General features: G+C 47.7%; 1 protein-coding gene across 1 annotated transcript; it reads right to left on the minus strand.

Annotated features, from left to right (window-relative positions):
- Positions 1-1,390: 1,390 nt before the first annotated feature.
- On the minus strand, positions 1,391-15,524 carry SLC7A14 (solute carrier family 7 member 14). The gene is made up of 7 exons (XM_005146886.3): positions 15,221-15,524; positions 9,151-9,387; positions 8,182-8,399; positions 6,137-6,283; positions 4,859-5,067; positions 3,426-4,303; positions 1,391-1,713 (listed from the first exon to the last, which is right to left on the minus strand). The coding sequence occupies exons 1-7, from the start codon at positions 15,522-15,524 to the stop codon at positions 1,391-1,393; spliced, it is 2,316 nt and encodes a 771-aa protein (XP_005146943.2).
- Positions 15,525-17,424: the final 1,900 nt, after the last annotated feature.

Consider the following 17,424-nt stretch of genomic DNA (forward strand, 5'->3'; position numbering starts at 1 on the left):
AGTTGGAGATGGGCTCCAGAATAGGAGCTGCTGCCAATCACTGACTCAGCAGTGCAGTTGCTGACTGTGGTGCCTGCAACCAAGCACCACCACCATTGATAGTGCTGTGGGGACATTGGTTTCAGAGAACCTGATGGCACTTCTGGGAGTCATGGCCATCCTTGAGCCATACTGGGGGGTTTAACTATGAGAAACATCCATGTGCTGATCACCTCTGCCCCATGAGCCACCAGCTCTGTTTGGTTACAAATTGAGATACAGACACTTACAGAATGTGCAGCGTTTCAGTGGTTTCTTCATACAGCATCCGCCAAGCCAGGGTCAGAAACAGGGAAAATGGTACAAGGTGGAGACAGCAGCAGGGATTTCAGCAGCCAAGTCCCTTTTGCTTGCCATATGTGGCCCACCCTGCCAAGGTGTGGCTGACCCATGGACACTGCTGCTTTGCAGGGGCACAGACACATCCCTGAAGCATTGAGGCCAGAGTGAGCGCTAAAATGTGCTCACTGCAGCGAGGGGATTACAGCACAGTCATTTCTGTAAAAGACACAATATGGTGGAAACAGCGCCCAGCCTCAGCCTGGTGATGCTCAGAGGAATGGCATCTGGTGCTCACTGGCTATTCACACAAGGTGGGTTGAGCCAAGAGTGGGTCACAGCCATCACTGTGACCAGAAATGGGACCAGGCTCCCAGCCACAGGTCTGGGATGTTTGGCTGTGCTGCTACTTCAATGTTTGATTGAGACATGGACCAATTTTGGATCACAGTATCTGGGGTACTTGGATTCAGGAATAACACTGCAGTGTGCACTGAGTGCCTTTGCAGAGAACAGGCTATGGAAACGCTGTGTAATGTAGGGCCAGCATCCCTGGATCCGTCTCTGAGCAGCTCCCTTGAAATGGGTTTGTCCATCTCCATTCTGCACTTACCTACCCAGCTGTCCCACTGGCTCAGCTATTACTTCTAGGTGGTTCAAAGAAAAAAACACACGTGCTAAGAAAGGGTCAAAAATGCAAGAAAGGCATCCCACTGTTGCAGCCACAGGGTGGACATTCCCCAGGGACTTGTCCCCTCCTGTGTCCACCTCTCAACATCCACCCAGTTTGGCACATCTCCCACTTCACTGCCTCCATGGTGTGGCTGGTGCTGGAAGATCAGCCGGTGCCAGAGGAGCAGCTGGCGTTCACCAGAGTGAGACCCAACCAAAGGAGCCAGGACAGGCCACAGATGTGTTTGGTTCAGGGTCAATGGCAATCGCAGAGCGTGTCCCAAGGACCAGAGGTGAGCAAGGGGAGTGGTGGAGGACCCGGGGATGATGGGACAGGATGGGGGAAGCGTGGGGACCCTTCCTCATTGGCTGGGCGGCGCGGCAGCTGCTGTCCACCCTGCTACTCGGGCGAATAGTCCAACTCATCATTGGCAATGAGAGCCTCTGACGGCTGTTTGTGCCTGCCTTTGCTTTTCGACCTGCTACTCGTCCGATGGCTTTCCTTTGCTCCTGCCATTTGCTGGTACGAGAAGCCCTTGTCCTCGGAGGGATCCCAGGCTGGGAAGCCCTCACCCTCAGTGGCATAGGAGAAGCCATCGTCCACAGAGAAGGGGTCGACATCCACATCATAGCGCTGATAGGTGCTCTGGTGGAGGGCTTCCTCCCGAGCGCTGATCTCCAGCGTGCTGTTCCACATCCCATAGCCAAAGTATATGAGCAGACCTGTGGCGGGTGAAAGGGAGAGGGTTGGACACCAGCTGCTTCAATAAAACACCATGTCCCAGAATGGCACCTGACCCCCAAAACCCACATCAGGGGTGGGCTGGGGATACAGCCCAGCTCACTACCAGCCTCTTCCACCTACACTGGGCTGGCTCAAGCTGATGATTAAGTGCAAATAAACATACCTCTATTTTTTAAGCCTAGTGTATGCTGTAGTTGATGTCTGCTCTTTGAAGCTGCTAAGTGTATGTTTTGAGGCTGCCACCTGTGACCTGAGGGCTGTATGTTTTAAACATCAGCTGGGATTGCTGCTGGCCATGCTATCATGCCAGCTGCAGCCTCGGTGGGACCAGCAGATGTGTGGAGGCTCCCAAGTCCCAACAACCCACATCTCCACCTGCTAACCTCCTGGCTATCTTTTTCTTCTTGGAGTTTCTCATGCTCCCAGTCTCTCTCCTGCTGGTGCTCACAGCCATGTGTGCCCTAGGGCTGTCAAAATGAGTGTATTTGGTATTAAACCAGCTCTGAAACACTGTCCTCTTCCCTTCAGTAATTTCATTTTGTCTTCTCCCACCTGATCTCACCTTTCTGCACCAATGTTTTCCCTGGAAGCAAATGTATCTGGAGATCTGATTTCCAGTGCATGTGGGTTTAACCTACACCAGATATGTGCATGGAGAAACCCAGACTTCTCCACAGGTTAGGACTGTCAATGGGGAACTTCTTCTGAGGTTAAATCCAGAGTCTGTGAGGCAGGACCGCACATCTCTGCCATAAAAGCAAATGGGAAGTACCTCCTCAGCAGGCAAGCAGCCATGGATGGGACTGGTGGAGTCCATTACACATTAATGGTGTAGCTTAACTGACTCACTGCCATTGCTGGCAGCTGGGTATGTTGTCTGCAACTGTTGCCCCTGTGAGCTGCTGAAATACATGTTTACCTCTGAGGTTATCATTTCTCCGTAAAGAGCCCCTTGGCTTTGGTATTGTCTTGTTGCTTCGATTCTCGATAGTACAGGCTTGGGAGCCTTCAGGAGGAGCAACGAGAGCTGGTCTTTTTCTCTTGGGTTTGTGGAGTAAGTGGGTTGCAATGTAAAGCAAGGGAAACTATGAACTCAGAACAACATGCCAAGCTGTGGCTATGTTCCAGGGAGACTAAATTTGGCAAAAAAGTCTACAATAGAGCCTGCAAGTCCTGAGATGCCCCTGCCACAGAGTTAAGGACTTACACCAGGAAAAGGAGATACAATCCACAGATCCCTTGGCTCTGATTCTCCAGGGCTGTTGGGGTTGGGCAGCGCTGGGCTTTGGAAAAGCAGTGCTGAGATATTGGTGTGGGCTGCTGAAGAGTTTGAGTGGGTGAAATAGCAAGAAAGCAGGCAGATTTCTGTAGGAAACCTGCCTGTGAGGCAATCTGCAGAACCCACCTACTTCACATCAAAAGACCCATCAAAACAGTCACCTTTGCATGGAGCAGTCTACTGCCATCAAACTGACATTTTCTGGAGGTGTAATTCTCCATCGAGCTGTGGTTTGGGGCTTGATTAACTGAGGTTTCTAGAACTTCATGATGACAAGGGACAAATGAAAAGGACTGGATATGTCCCAGATGAAAAAGCATTGCCTAAGCACTCTGATTAGGGAAGTTATTATTAACACCCTTTCAAAAGAGCATTAGATAAAAGAATAAAACAAATGAACCTGGGACTCACCCACAAAACACCATACGGCAAATCGGATCCACGTGACCGTGGAGAGCTTCAGCATGAGATAGATATTCACCAGCATAGCGAAGGCAGGGACAAAGGGCAGGCAAGGTGCCATGTAGGGCAGCTTCTTGGGGTTTTCTGGCTGCTGCAGGATCACAAACACCAGCACAATGATGAGCAGAATCATCAGCACGACGAGGAGGACAGCCCACCAGCTCTGCTCATAGATGTAGTCTGCCCCAAAAATGATGAAGGAGCAGAAGATGAACATGAGGACAAAGAGCAGGAGCACGCAGGTGGTGACTGTGTGGCCAGTGGCCACCGTGGGGCGGTCCATTTTCCCTGGCAGCCCGAGGTGGATCCGCATCGTGTAGTAGCGAGGGCCGATCAACTTCTTCAGCTTGATGAGGTAGATGTTCTCCGACTCATCTGCCTCTATCCCTGTGGTCATGTCTACTGTGCCGTAATTGGGGTGATTCACGCTGTAGGTGGATTTATCGGATTTCCCGATTAGCATCTCATTGTCCCCCAGTGATGGAAGGTTTTTTGCTCCACACGTGTTGGTCGGTGGGCCAGTGAACTCTTCTCCTTCACTACCTGGGGAGCAAGCTTCCTTCTCACAGTCAGCCAGGATGCCCTCCTTCTTCTTGGTGTGCTCCTCGGAGAGGAATTTGACAAAGCCATCAATGTCGCTCTCAGGCTGGTATCGGAGGAGCAGGACGCAGACGGAGACCAGTGTGTAGGCAAGCAGTGTGCCGATGGACATCATTTCTATCAGGTCCCGCAGGCTAACCAGCAAGGAGAGCAATGCTGCGAGGAATCCGGAGACGATACAAGCCACTACAGGGGTTTCCGTGTAAGAACTGACGTGGGACAAAAATCTGGAATGCAAAACAGTTGCATAAAGTTAAAACTGCAGATCGCAGTGGTTCCCTGTCGCAATTACCCTTACCTGAGACCAGGCTCAGAGCTGCAGTCCCTACAGCTCTTGTTGCTTCTTGAAGCTTAAGCTCCAGACAGCTGGGGACTGGAAATATTGCTGAGGCTGGATCTGGAGTTACATCTAGGTCTAACCAGCAATGAAATGGGCATTTGGGCACCTGTGAGTAAGTAAGTGCCAAGATTTTATGCACATAAGCTGCTCTTCTTTGCAAGTAACTCTGGAATTGAGTGCTCATCCTCGCATAAGCTGAGTCTCTAGGTACCAGCACCAAATGAGAAGCTTTTGCATAGATCACTCCTAATTCCACTCCCTACACACCACGCTTTTACTTTGGTGTGTGCCCCATTCTGCAGGCACCGAGTCTGTACATGACCGCTGCTCCCTGCAGTGATGCCACTGGCTTGTTAGGGCACAGGAGAGACCCCATCCCCAGAAAACCACCCCTTGGGGTTCCAAGGGGACAAAAATAAATGCCAGCATGGGCATGACTGACCTGAAGAGCAGTCCATCACCAGCCATGGCATAAATGACCCTCGGCATTGGGAAGAGGGATCCTAGCAAGCTGACAGTCAGGCCAGCCACAGACCCGATGGCAACGATGAACTTGGCTGCATTGAAACCATGAGCCACAAACATTTCCATCAGCGGGGACTCTGTGTCGATGGCATCATAGGGCACCATCAGTGTGAGGATGATGCTCACCTGGGGAAGACAAAAGTAGCAGGACACAGGTGTCAGCAGCAGTGTGTAGGGGCTGCTTCTCAATGGTGAAAAGCCAAAAATTCCTGGTCTGACTGGGATTGCATCCCTCTGCGGAGGGGATGTAAAATGCTGGAGGTAAGGCCTGTAAGCACTTTGCTGTTACTACTCTTTGGTGGTTAATCCAGGAAGTGTGGGGCCTCAGACTGCCACTGCAAGAAGGTGACACCTTGAACCTTGCTGCTGTGGCGATGCAGGAGACTGGTGGGACTGGAAGAGGTTAGTTACACCTGCACTGGCCATGTTCCTGTGCAGGGACAGCACTGCCCGAGTCATGTACTCCCTATGGGTCATGTGAAAATCCAGGGTATCATTACTTGAGGCTACACTCTGATCCTATTTGAGCCAAAGAAATTGGTTTTGAAGGAAGGGCACCATGCTGCAGGAGAGGCAGTGGGTGAGTTTATTTGAAATGATCAGAACAGTGTTTTCTCTCCTTTATGACTCAATTTTGCTTTTTACAAGGAAAATCCCCGAGTACAGGCATGCACTGGCAGGGGTGCAGAGCAGCTGGATATCTCTGGCATGGCTATCTCTGCCCATCCTCCCCCTCAAGTGGACCCTCTCCTGTATCTCCAGTGGAGGCGGTGCTGCTTTTCCCCAAAACATGCAGAAAGGTTGCTGCAGTGTTTGCTGCTTCTCCTGTCTTGCTGCACTTACGGAAGCAAAACTAGCTGTGGACGAGGATGAGGGGTGCGGAAAAAGCTGGCTGCCACCATCTCCCTTCAGCCAGCAGAGGGATCTCGGCAGGGTATCGGGAGCCTGAGGACAAACTGGGCTGTGGCCGAGGTGAGCCTCGGCAGGACACTGCAGTCACATGGAAACACAGCTGATGTCTCCATTCCCACCCCAGAAAGAGCCCTTGTCTGAGGGTCATACTGGCACCCTGGCTCAGGGGGAGGGCAGCTGCGCAGATGCCCAAAAGGGAGACGCTATAGACATTATTTTGTAAAATATATATATGCATGCATACGTATTTATGTACATTTACATATGTACAGCTAGTACTTACTGACACATATGCTGTCAAGCACATGACGAGTGAGGCCGTGATGGCGTAAGGTATGGAAGTATTGGGGTTCTTCGCTTCTTCTCCCGTGGTAGCAATGATGTCAAAGCCGATGAAGGCATAGAAACATGTTGCAGCCCCTTTGAGCACCTGCATGGAGGATCGAGCATCTGAGTGCCAGGAGGGAGGCTGGCACCCAGCCAGGAGAGGGAACTGAGCAGAAATGAAGGAGCCTAGTTCTGCCTCCTTGGAGCTAAAGGGTGAGTGGGTGCACACATATTGCTGGGCATTCCCATCAGGGGACTGACCCTGGGAACACCCGTAGCACAGTGATCTGGCCCAGGGAAAAGATTCCAACATGTGGCCTGAGTCACTGGGGGCATCTGCAGCTCAGTCATGGTGCACCACAAACCTGAGCCCATGCAGTGCCCAAATCTGCTGGGAGATCCTGGCAGTGACAGAGGAGGCAATTAACCAATTTCAGGTTTGCTTTCACAATCCTCCACCTCAAATCCCTTTATATTAGTAGGGATTTGGAGCATGTTTACACGTTTAGCAAGATGTCTCCTGTGGCAGCAAGGTCTGCTAGCAGAGGAAGCAGGAGAGAGAAGCAACAGTCTGATGTACTCCATTTTCCAAACAACCTCTGTTTTCCTTGGAAGCTGCAGACAGATTAGGAGCACACATTGGAGCTCTTGAATGGGGAATTATTTGTACTGCTTGCTTATTTTTTTTAATATGATTATAAAAAATATACAATAGTGGCAAGGACATTGATAAGAAAGCAATGCTGGAGCAGGCTAAAGACTGTGGGGCTGTGAGTGACCCCTTGCATATGTCTAGCTAGTTAGCTGGGTATCACACGTTCCTCAGATTCCTGTCATCTCAGCTGTCTAGTGATGGAGCACACAGTAACACTCACCTCTTTCAGGAGACTACCTGTAATCACCTTTTTAAAGTATCCCCTATGTTCCTGGAGATCTCACTCTTGTGCTTTTGTGGATTTACTTTTACAAACAAATAGACAAACAGCCAGCTGAAAATGGTGGGAAGACCCTATTAGTTTTGGTGTGTTTTGGATATGTATTTATTTAAATCTATGTGGTTTTTTGTCAGGAGATATTTGGTGAGTTCGATTGGAGCAAACCAGCTGTTTTCCATTTTCTCTTTTTCATTCCTATTGTACGGCATAAAAAGCCAAGCACAATGCAAAGGTAAATATAATCTCTGCTCTCGAATGGGCCTCAGTGCTCTTCTCACTGTTGTTCTCTGGCAGGGAAGTATTGATTTACTAAAGGGAGGTGCAGGGACTGTATGGCAGCTTGGGACCCTTTCAATAATCAAGACTCTTGGTTTGTTTTACTTTCTTGCTTGTTTTTCTGCACAAAACCCTGATGGAGTCGAGCAGTGTAAATCTGAGAAATTATCTTGGGTTTAGGCCAGCTGAGATATTTTCAGTATCTGTTCATCTTTGGATAAAAACCAGTGCAAGCAAGCTAAAAAAGCCAAATATGTCCAAATTCTCAGTAAGCTTTAGGGGAACATCCATAAAATAAGTACTGGCAGGTGGCGTTATGAAGTGCTCAAAACAAATGCTTGAGAACATTGTTGTTGAAAAACAGCCAACACAAGTATCTCCCCATCAGCAGAGGCTGAGCCAACTCCACCTGAGCACTCTGTCTTGGATGGCCACGGCATTTTGCTCCATTGCCAGGCAATTAGTGGCATTTCCTGGGGTACACTTTCATGTGGAGTTTGGCTCTTGAGGAGGATGTTTTGGGAAAATCTGGGTTTTTTTCCTAAGAGATATGAGTAAAGCATTGCTGAACTCTTTGGGTTTGGTGGAGTGAGGAGGCCTGGATCCAAGCCTGTAGTGCTGGAAGTTGAAGGTTGCTGGCCAACACACAGATGTGTTTAGCAGGGTTGAGATTTGGGGACTGCAGTGGCAGTAGGGTGTGTATACCACGAGGAAAGCTGAGTGGTATACATCACCACAAAGTGTGGCTCTGCTGAAGTGCTGTGTGTCCCTCCCTGTGCCCAGGACTTACCCCTGGCCATCCAAATGGCAGGAATTGCCCTTCAGCCCAGTTGTCACTTTTGATATAGAAGAGACCAGCAATCATGATAAAGATCCAGACTGCCAGGTTAATGACGTTGAGCACGTTGTTCAGCCCCACTGAGTTCTTCACGCCTATGGCCACAATGATGGTGACAATGACAGCAATGACCAGAGCAAGAAGGTCAGGGTATGACTCCTCTCCTTTCCCTAGGTAAGAGAAAAGAGGTGTGTAACTCTCCATCCATAGCTGCAGACAGCACCTTCAGAAACTCTGTAGGGTTTTTTTAAAACACTTTTCTGATCCTGAGGCTTTGCAGAACCCTTGGCCTCATTGCAAAGGAAGGCTCCAGATGCTCCTGCCTCTGCTAGCTAAAGTTATTTTATTAAGGTAATAAATCTTGGTACCTCAAGACACTGTTAGGAGCTTTGCGAGGGCAGAGAACAAACAATCAGATCCCAGTCGGCATAGCGTGTCTGCTTAGTACTCATTAAAAATCAATCAAACACCAAGTTTTCATGACACACGTACAGGACAGCTAGCTGTTTTACTTACTAGTGGAAACCATGGACTGGAACTGCTGTTCATACAGGATCATCACAACCCTGAGTTTCTATGTGGCAGTACAGTAGACACCAGCTTGTACTCTCTAACAAGAGAGTACAAGCTTGTGCCTTAACAGGACCAGAGTGCTTACTGGTTCCTGTACTGTTATTAGCCTCTGGCATTTGACTAATTTTTCTGGGTTCTTATTCTGCTAAACGCCAGCTCATCCCAAAGGGGCTCAAAGTATTGCGTACCCGGTTCCCCAAATCCTGTCTATGAACCAGACCACAAACGCAAAGTACCAGAGGCAGACGGATAGTAAATAATGAATGAAGCCTAATATCCATGTCTGACTTCTGATGAGCTTCCAATTACTTTTTGAGTGACTGGGAGCCTATGCAAAGCATGACGCACCTAGTCCGTTCAATGTCCCGACGCTGTTGATCATCCAGCGGCTGATGGTGTGGTTGGCCAGGGAGTCGAACATGCTGCTGAGGGCGCTGGCGCCTGCGGCCGTGCCGATCAGGTACTCCAGGATGAGGTTCCAGCCGATGAAGAACGCCACAAACTCCCCCACTGTCACATAGCTGTAGGTGTAGGCAGAGCCCGTGGTCTTGGGGACCCGCACGCCAAACTCAGCGTAGCAAACGCCTAGTTAGAAAAACATGGAACAACGTAAGGAAAATGCGCTTGGCAAAGGAGAAAGTGAAACTGCCTTGGTCCAACCTGCATGGAGGTACCAGGAAATGCGCAGGGCTGTAGTCAGCATCGGGAGCACAGAGACATCACAGGGGGCTATGATGTCCCTCCCTCCCCAGTCATTTGGCTTAAAATCCAGCCCATTTTTCATTAAAATCAAGCTGTGATTTTTTTGTTCTTTTTTTGTTCTTTTTTTAAGACTGCACAGTTCAGACTATTCAAACCTTTACAGCCTTGTCACAGGTGTGTGCCTCTGATATGGAACCTTTGGCACGGCCAACTGCAGCCCCCCCAGACATGAAACCAAAGCTGGGAACAAATCTGAGCACTATGGGTGGTGTGGTCCTTGGAGCCCTGTTTCCCTGAAGTAGCTTTGATGATGATAGGTACCTCTCTTCCCCATCCAACCGTGACATCATAATATGATTTTTGCTGTTTTTCCTGGGTTTTTAGAAAATGTTTTATTGTGGTATCCATGTTCTAGTAAGCTCCCAGTGCTTTTGGCTGCAGAAACTATCATAGCCCTGGGGCTTGCTGGGGAAAGGTGGTTACAGTGAGACCCGACAGAGGACAGTGTTTATGTTTCTTTGAAGTACTGTAAGGCACAAGGAGGTCAGGGGTGGTTCTAGTCATTGTGTGGGATCCTGGACCCCAGCCTCATCCTAGAGCAAGATGTTACAGGAGGGCTCATGCAAGCCTATACCTCTCCTTGCCCTGACTGTGCAATCTCCTAATACCTATCTTGGGTTACTGCTATGAAGATCCAGGCATGAGAACTGTCTTGCTCATCCCTGCTCTTATTTGTACCCATGCAAGAGGAGTTTAAAGCCATCTTACATAGAGAACAAGTTATTTTGACACTCAAAAATGTTACATGTAAGTCTCATTCTGACAAACAGTTGCAAAACTGACTTTGTAGAAGAGAAGGAAAAAGAAGTATTTAATAGGAACTCTTCAGGAGGCAATTTCAGGGACTTTAATACTTTCCAAAGTCCTTGTGTACTTACAATGTCAGGATACTTTTCAACAAAAACCTGACCCTGACACACTGATGTCTTAAAACAACCATTAGATTTTATTTAAAAGGAATGGATGGACTTAGTCATAAATTCCCCAAATATTAGTCAGAACAAGTCCTGGAAGGGCACACTGTGTCCTGCGTGTTTAATGCTGATTAAGCCCTTGCCCCAAAGACTCCAGTTCAGCTTGTATGGAATAATGGGTTAGGACTGTTACTGTCATTGTGTGAACATGTAGTAATTAGTGAGTTCTTTATCAGCTACTATTCTCTATTTAGAAGATAATAATTGCTTCAAATTTGCAATCAGTTCAGTATAGAGAAAGGGATGAATAATTTATAAAAATATTAAGAGGTTGCTGCTCTCATTGCTAGTGCAGATTTTACACAGTATAAACACAGAGTTATTGAATCCTTAAGCTGAATTTGGTGGTGATCCTTTTCTTGGTACTGGAGGACTTTTACATTCCATTCACTGTTAACTTGCATGCACAATGCTGGCAGTGCTTTGCAATGGGGGTCTTCAAAGCCTGATTTCTGTAAAGCAGGCCCAACTATAGGAGCAGCAAGACATCCCCATCATCCACCCTTACAGATGGGCGTTATTTAAAGCTGATGAAAAATGCATGCACTCAGCAAAGGTAAGACATTCACAGACAACTACAGGCCTGAATGATTTATGAAACAGGTGCTCTGATGGGGACAAGTGTCTAGTTTCTCTCTTTGATGGCCTTAAAAATCATGTAATATTTCTTGGAGGCAACTCTACTTTTAGCCAATGACAAGATAAGGACTAAAGGTGATTGTTATTGATACAGATGATCATGGCAAAGCAAAGACATTAATATGTATAAAATGTTTGAGTTTTCAGTTATTTTACTAGGATCCTAAAATAGAACATCAGTCTTTCACTCTGCATTGGGTACAGCAACACATTGTGGTTATCTACGTTAGGTATCAGCATATATTAAGAAAATAAACTACTTTCTATCATGGCATGCAATATCCAGTCCAGGGGACACGTGATGCAAGGTCTGTAGTCCACCCCCGACTACCAGTGGCTGTATCAGGTGCCACTGATCAGATCACTTTACTTTGTGGTGCTGCAGGTCCTTCATCAGAAACAGGGTTCACAGCACGTCCTCCTCTCCTTAAAAAGGAAGAAAATCTCACAATTTATTAGGGTGCAGATTTTATCTCGTTAATCTCTACTGCATCACTAGTGTATTATTATTATTATTACATTACAACTGCATAATGAACTGTTAGTTACTTCTTGTACTCCCCTGCTATTCAGCATTTCATCCCCTGGTACCCGGAGAGATGCGGCTCTGCCAGTGCCTAGCTTCAGATCTGAAGGGGATGCTGGGACCTCTCCCTTTAAATTTGAAGACAGATTTCCTTTCTTTCCCCAGTAAAGTGTGTTTGTAAGTTTTTGCAGAAAACAAACCAACACAGTGGTTGTTTAGAAGAGCAGTCTTTTTACATTTCTTTTCTCTGGCTATCAGCTACATTTGTAACTGGTGTGATGGTCATAATGCTGATATAATTACACAATTATTGCCATTATTCAGCAAGACGTAAACACAGCTGAGTGGTTTGGTCCATGACATTGATCCTTCCAAAATCCCATCTACAAAACCCAGTTTTTCAGATTTAATTGACCTCTCCATGCTCTGGTTTATCTTGTTTGAGGGTGGGAGGTGAGGCAGACAGCAGTTTTGCATACAGTGCCAGTATACAGGTTAGATGTTTCTGTGTTAGCAGTGGCTTGGGCAGTGGCATCCTGGCCTGCTCAGTGGGGACTTTTGCTGGAGAGATATCTAGAGGGACTATCCTTCATTAACCAAAAGCAACCGATTTATGGAGGCAGATGTACAGCAAAACCCTATTTTCAGAAAGCCTGTTCATTATGTTTCACAGTCACTGTGTGCAGACATATAAAAGGCAGCTCTGTAAAGAAAGCTTCCTTAGAAAAAGGACTCCCAGCTCTCCAGCAGCATGCAAGCAGTCCATGATCAGCCTCAGCTGGAGCACCTCATCCTGCAGCACCTGAGACACATGCTCAGCTATCCCCTGCTCTGTTGTGCACCAAGGCTGTTGCTGAGCCTGCTCCCACATGCATACCAGGTAAGAGCACAGCAGTATGCTCAAAAATTGCGTAGCTTGGTGCTTAAAATCCTCATCAAGGTTTGAGGGGTTACAGAGCAGTTCTCGTGGGAGAGTCTCTTCTTTCCTTGCACAGTCTGACATAAAAACTTGTGGAGTTTTGTCACAGAGAAAGCTATTCTACACCTGTAACCATCATGGAGGTGGATCTAATCCTTGCCTGAGCTCACAATAAGTGGTTTGCAGAGTGTATTCCATGAGGTTTTATTACTTTAGGAAAGGAGATCACCAAAAGCACAAGCAATGGCTGGTGACAAAGACTGTGGAGATGGAAATGGGGTTGGGTAGGATGCTGATTTTTGCCAACAAGGGGTTTTGGTTAGACATGGAGTTGAGAGTGGGGAATCACAGTGGTCACAGCTTATGGAGGGAACCTGCAGTGTTCCCTGTGCTGGAGGCTTTGTGAGGGGAAGTTAGCAAGCATTTCTGTTTGACAGCTGAATAAAAGGCTTTCCAGTGAGGGAATAAAAGAGATTGATTTAATTTATCAGCTTACTCAATTATAGTCTGTCTGTAAGTACCCTGATGGAGCACATGCTGTTTAAACCTAGGGGAAGGCACAACTGCAGTTTGTCTGGTAGATGAAGTCAGAAAACTCCCTATCTGGTCTAACCAGTGCATAGGGATTTCTTACTGTCAGGAGCTGCCTGGCGGGGCTTTACTGTGGCTGTCCCCAGGGAGCCAAATGGCTCTCTGGAAGGGGCATTTTTTTTTTTTAGCCAAAACCTTTCTCGGCTAACTTCAGAGAGTGGGATCTGACCTGGTGATCTGTGGTGCACCAAGGCAGGGGAGGTGATCTAATGTTCCCGTCTGGCCTTAAAACTGTAAGAGGTTCCTCAAAATCTGTCTGTGTACACCTGCCCAAGTTCAGTGCCTGGCCCACCAGGAGTGACCATGATGCGAGAGCTGAAGTCATGTCCCCGACAAGCCCAATAGCTTGTTCAGCTCCCAAACTCTTGCTTGGTTTCACTTGCCAAAAATGTGTTGCTGTTATAAGCAACAGCAGCGTCAAGGATGAAGTGAGGAAGCAGCCAAGGAGACTATCAAAACACTGCATCCTTTGCAAAACACTTTCCCAGGGCTACAAAAGCAAGGGGAGATGAAAGCTGAGTGGGAAGCAGGGCAGGCTCCTGTGGGTAAAGGCAGGAGGAGCTCCCTGCTGTGGGGCAGGGTTCACGTCTGGGGTGAAAAAGCCCCTTTTTGGAGTACAGCATGTTTTTGTTTGATGAGACCCACCCAAGCTCCATTTGCTCTTGGTTTGCATCACAGCCAGTAAAATCCTCATAGAGGAGAGAAAGCAGGCAGTGGTAAAAGATAAAGACACTGATGCTATCTACTGTCTTGGTTAAAAAATGGGCATTTTGGTTCATCTGCTGTGTTGAGATCTCAAGCAAGGGATCTCACTGCACCCAGTGAGTTCTCAGCTCTTGTTCTAGGATAAACCAGTGGTATATGTGTCCAAGCTCCTTGTCACTGATCCAGCTAGTGAGTGGGGATCTGTGAGTCTGTGTGGTGGTCCCTAGCCAGCATCACTTGGTTGGTTCTTCCTGTCATAGCTTTGGAGAGAGGGTGACTCTCATCCCCCTGCTGTGCCAAGGCTGTGTCTGGGGTGTAGGGGTTCAAACTCACATGCACTTTGGTAGGATCTCCATGGAGCAGCCCTACAATCTCCAGGGAAGGAGCATGATGTGCTCCCATCTCTCCCTACAAAAATCCAAAGACTTGAAAAGCAGAGTTGGGTCACTTTGTGTTTGCTGTTCCTGTCTTCTAACGAAGCCCTTTGCCATTTACTCAGGTTTCCTTATCCAACCTGCAGATAAAAGCTGGATACCAGACTGACACAGCATGCAAAGTCCTCTGAGCAGGGAGAGCAGGGACATCACGTCATTGTGTTAGCACTGACCTGGAAAGGACAAATGCCAGCAGTACTGGCTTCATGTGGAAACCGCAGCTCAAGCCATATGCTCAGCTGGGTTCATATGGAGGAGATGGAATTCACTGGCTTTTCACTAAAATACATAATTCCTCTGTTTTTGCAATTTTTTGTTGGGTTTTTTGTTTGGAAATTCAAACAGTGATCCTGCGTGTATAGGAGCCAATGAAATCAACTCCAAAACCGATAGAGGAATTTTTTAACTGTTATCAGTGTTGATAGCAAAAGCAGCTGGCCCCAGTGATACCCAAGCCATGACAGCTTTCCTCTTGAACCAGGGTTTCCCACAAGCCATGTTACACTTCTGCTCCAATGCTGTGGTTTGGCCACGCTCTCTGCCTTGGACACACACTGCAAAACTTTCAGCTCTTTCAAAGCATATTGACTACAGGCTCCATCCCTGGGGAAGCCATCAGCAGCTCATTGGGGTAATTACACTTAGACTGCTGGCTCCCAGGGCATTAGGTTTGGTTTGGTATTTGGACAATGAGAGACAGTGCACCTGAGGTGGTAAGCCCAGTGTGAAAGGGATTTTTAGTCTATGGAGAAGTCGCTACCTCCTTGTAGCTTGTGCTGCTGAACTTGGGTCCTCCCAGGCATCCACCTGCAAATGGAGCCAGAGGATGCAAGCAATGACATGTACTCAAAAGGCACACACGACTCACCTGACAAGATGGAGGCAACGGCAGCGATGATGAAAGAAACAATGACCCCGGGCCCCGCCATCTCCTTGGCCACCAGGCCTGACACCACGTACATGCCTGTGCCCACACAGCTCCCGACGCCGAGGGAGATGAGGTCGAGGGTGGTGAGCACCTTAGCCAGCCTGGCACCCTGGGTGGCAGTGGTCCCCGTGCCCTCCAGCATTGACTCCACTGGCTTTGTGCGCAGGACACGGGTGCTCAGGGCATGGCCCGCTGCCCCCCATGGCACCCGCCGTGGGTCCAGGCGTGAGAAGAAGCCACTCATGGCTGGTGCTGGGCTCGTGGAGGTGGATCACGGATGGTTCTGGCAGCACCCGTTCAGGGCTGCGGCTGCATCTCCCTCCTGCACTGGCGGCCTGGCTGCAAGGGAGGAACACGGTTGTTAACGAAATAGTAGAGGAAGATGGATGGGCTCCACATGGAGGAACCAAAAGGGCCTCCTGAGCGGGTTTCTGGGTGGGCCTCAGTGCTGGGAGAGCCCTGGGGGCTGAGGGGAGCTTTGCTTTCAGCAGTGTTGCTTCTCTGAAGAAATAGCCTTTCTTCATCCCAAGTGTTAGATACAACAGAGATACTCTGTCCCTCTTTTTGTTTGTCTGCATGGTTTTAGTCCTAGTTACTAATACAGCCCCATAGGCAGCAGAGGTCTGATACCCTCCAAGTGCCCATTGCATGGCTTAATTTCTACCAGAAGCAGTAACGACTATGCTGGTGGCCTCTGTGGCACACTGGGTGATGGTGGGAAGCAAGCCTGACTCCAAGCTTGGCAGAAGCACAGCATATTCCAGCAGCAGGGATGTTCCTGCTGGCACTATGTGTCAGCCCACCATCACCACATTCCACACTGTGGGACATCACTGTGCTGAATCCACGCCAAAAGAAGAGTCTGTGACTTTAGCTTTGCTCCTGTAACCAGTGTGTTGAGCCTGCTGCCTGTCTGGGCCAGGCTGTGGCTGCATATGGGGATTGATCATTGCAAATTGGCCCTTACAGGGACATGTGATTATTTTCTGGTGCTGTAGAAGCTGCTCCTGGTTGTTTTTTCTTTTTGTGTGCTGCTGTTATTCTGGTGAACCAAAAAGGGGAAGTTTTAAAGGGTGCTGCTTGTTCAGGTCCTAATGAATCGTGGTTAAAAAGAGTCCTTGGCATGGTTTCATCATTCAGTTTATCACTTTGTTATTGTAGTTGTTGAATAACTGGTTCAGGAATACTTTTTTAAATTATTTATTTATTGATACAATTTTCTGGTGTACCTGCACCATGCTTTGAGGTCTGGCTTCTGTGTTGCTAAGACAACCTGGGAGAGAAGCTCAGCAGAAGGAGTGCTGGCTCTACGATCCACTAGAGAGTGACTGGCCAAGAGCAAGGCTTGCCGTAGCTGTTTTTAAATGCTTGCTAATTGATCCTGCCTGAACCCATCAACCCTAGGGTTGTCTTAAAAATTATGGCATCCTCTTGTTTTTCTCTGTGCATTTTCATCTCAGGTCATGTTTTCAGGAACTGCCATCCTCCAGCTCTTTGTGCTGTTCTTTAGCAAACTGTGTAGTTCTTAGGTGACATCCTAGTACTAACAGCAATGACTTCCTAGTGACACATGATGACTTCTTGACTTTGAGCAAAATAACAAGAATTGATGGTCTCTGCATGCTAATGTAACAGAACAGGAAAAAGTTTATTAAATATGAATTTTAACCTGGTATCTTCTTGTTAATACAGATTTTTTTTATTGCCTTGAAGACAAAACAATTATTTTTCCATCTTTACATCCAATACAAATCACATCATGTCTACCAGCCAGCCTTGTTTGCTGGACTTTATTAGATAAAACACAGCTTTTATTTCATGTTTTGGTTGATCACAGTTCAAATTTTGCTAATATTTTTCCCTTGGGCAACCACGGGTTGAAAGGCTGGATGTCCTGGTTAAGAATAATAATAAAATAGTTACTGCTCTTTAGACAATGTGCATTTTTGGGTTGAGAATAAAAAATGGGTTTGGCTTTGGGTTGCTTAAGGAATCGTCTGGTTTGTAGCTGAGTCTCAGGCTAGGTTTTACTTTCTGATTTAGGTGAAGGTTTGTGTTGGAAGGGGCCATCGCAAGCTGGGATCTGGCAGAGCAGTCCTCAGGGCAGTGTACCCATGTGCTGATAGCTCGCCTTTGCCAGGGCT

This window comes from Melopsittacus undulatus, chromosome 6 (assembly GCF_012275295.1).
Source record: "Melopsittacus undulatus isolate bMelUnd1 chromosome 6, bMelUnd1.mat.Z, whole genome shotgun sequence".
NCBI classification, from domain to species: domain Eukaryota; kingdom Metazoa; phylum Chordata; class Aves; order Psittaciformes; family Psittaculidae; genus Melopsittacus; species Melopsittacus undulatus.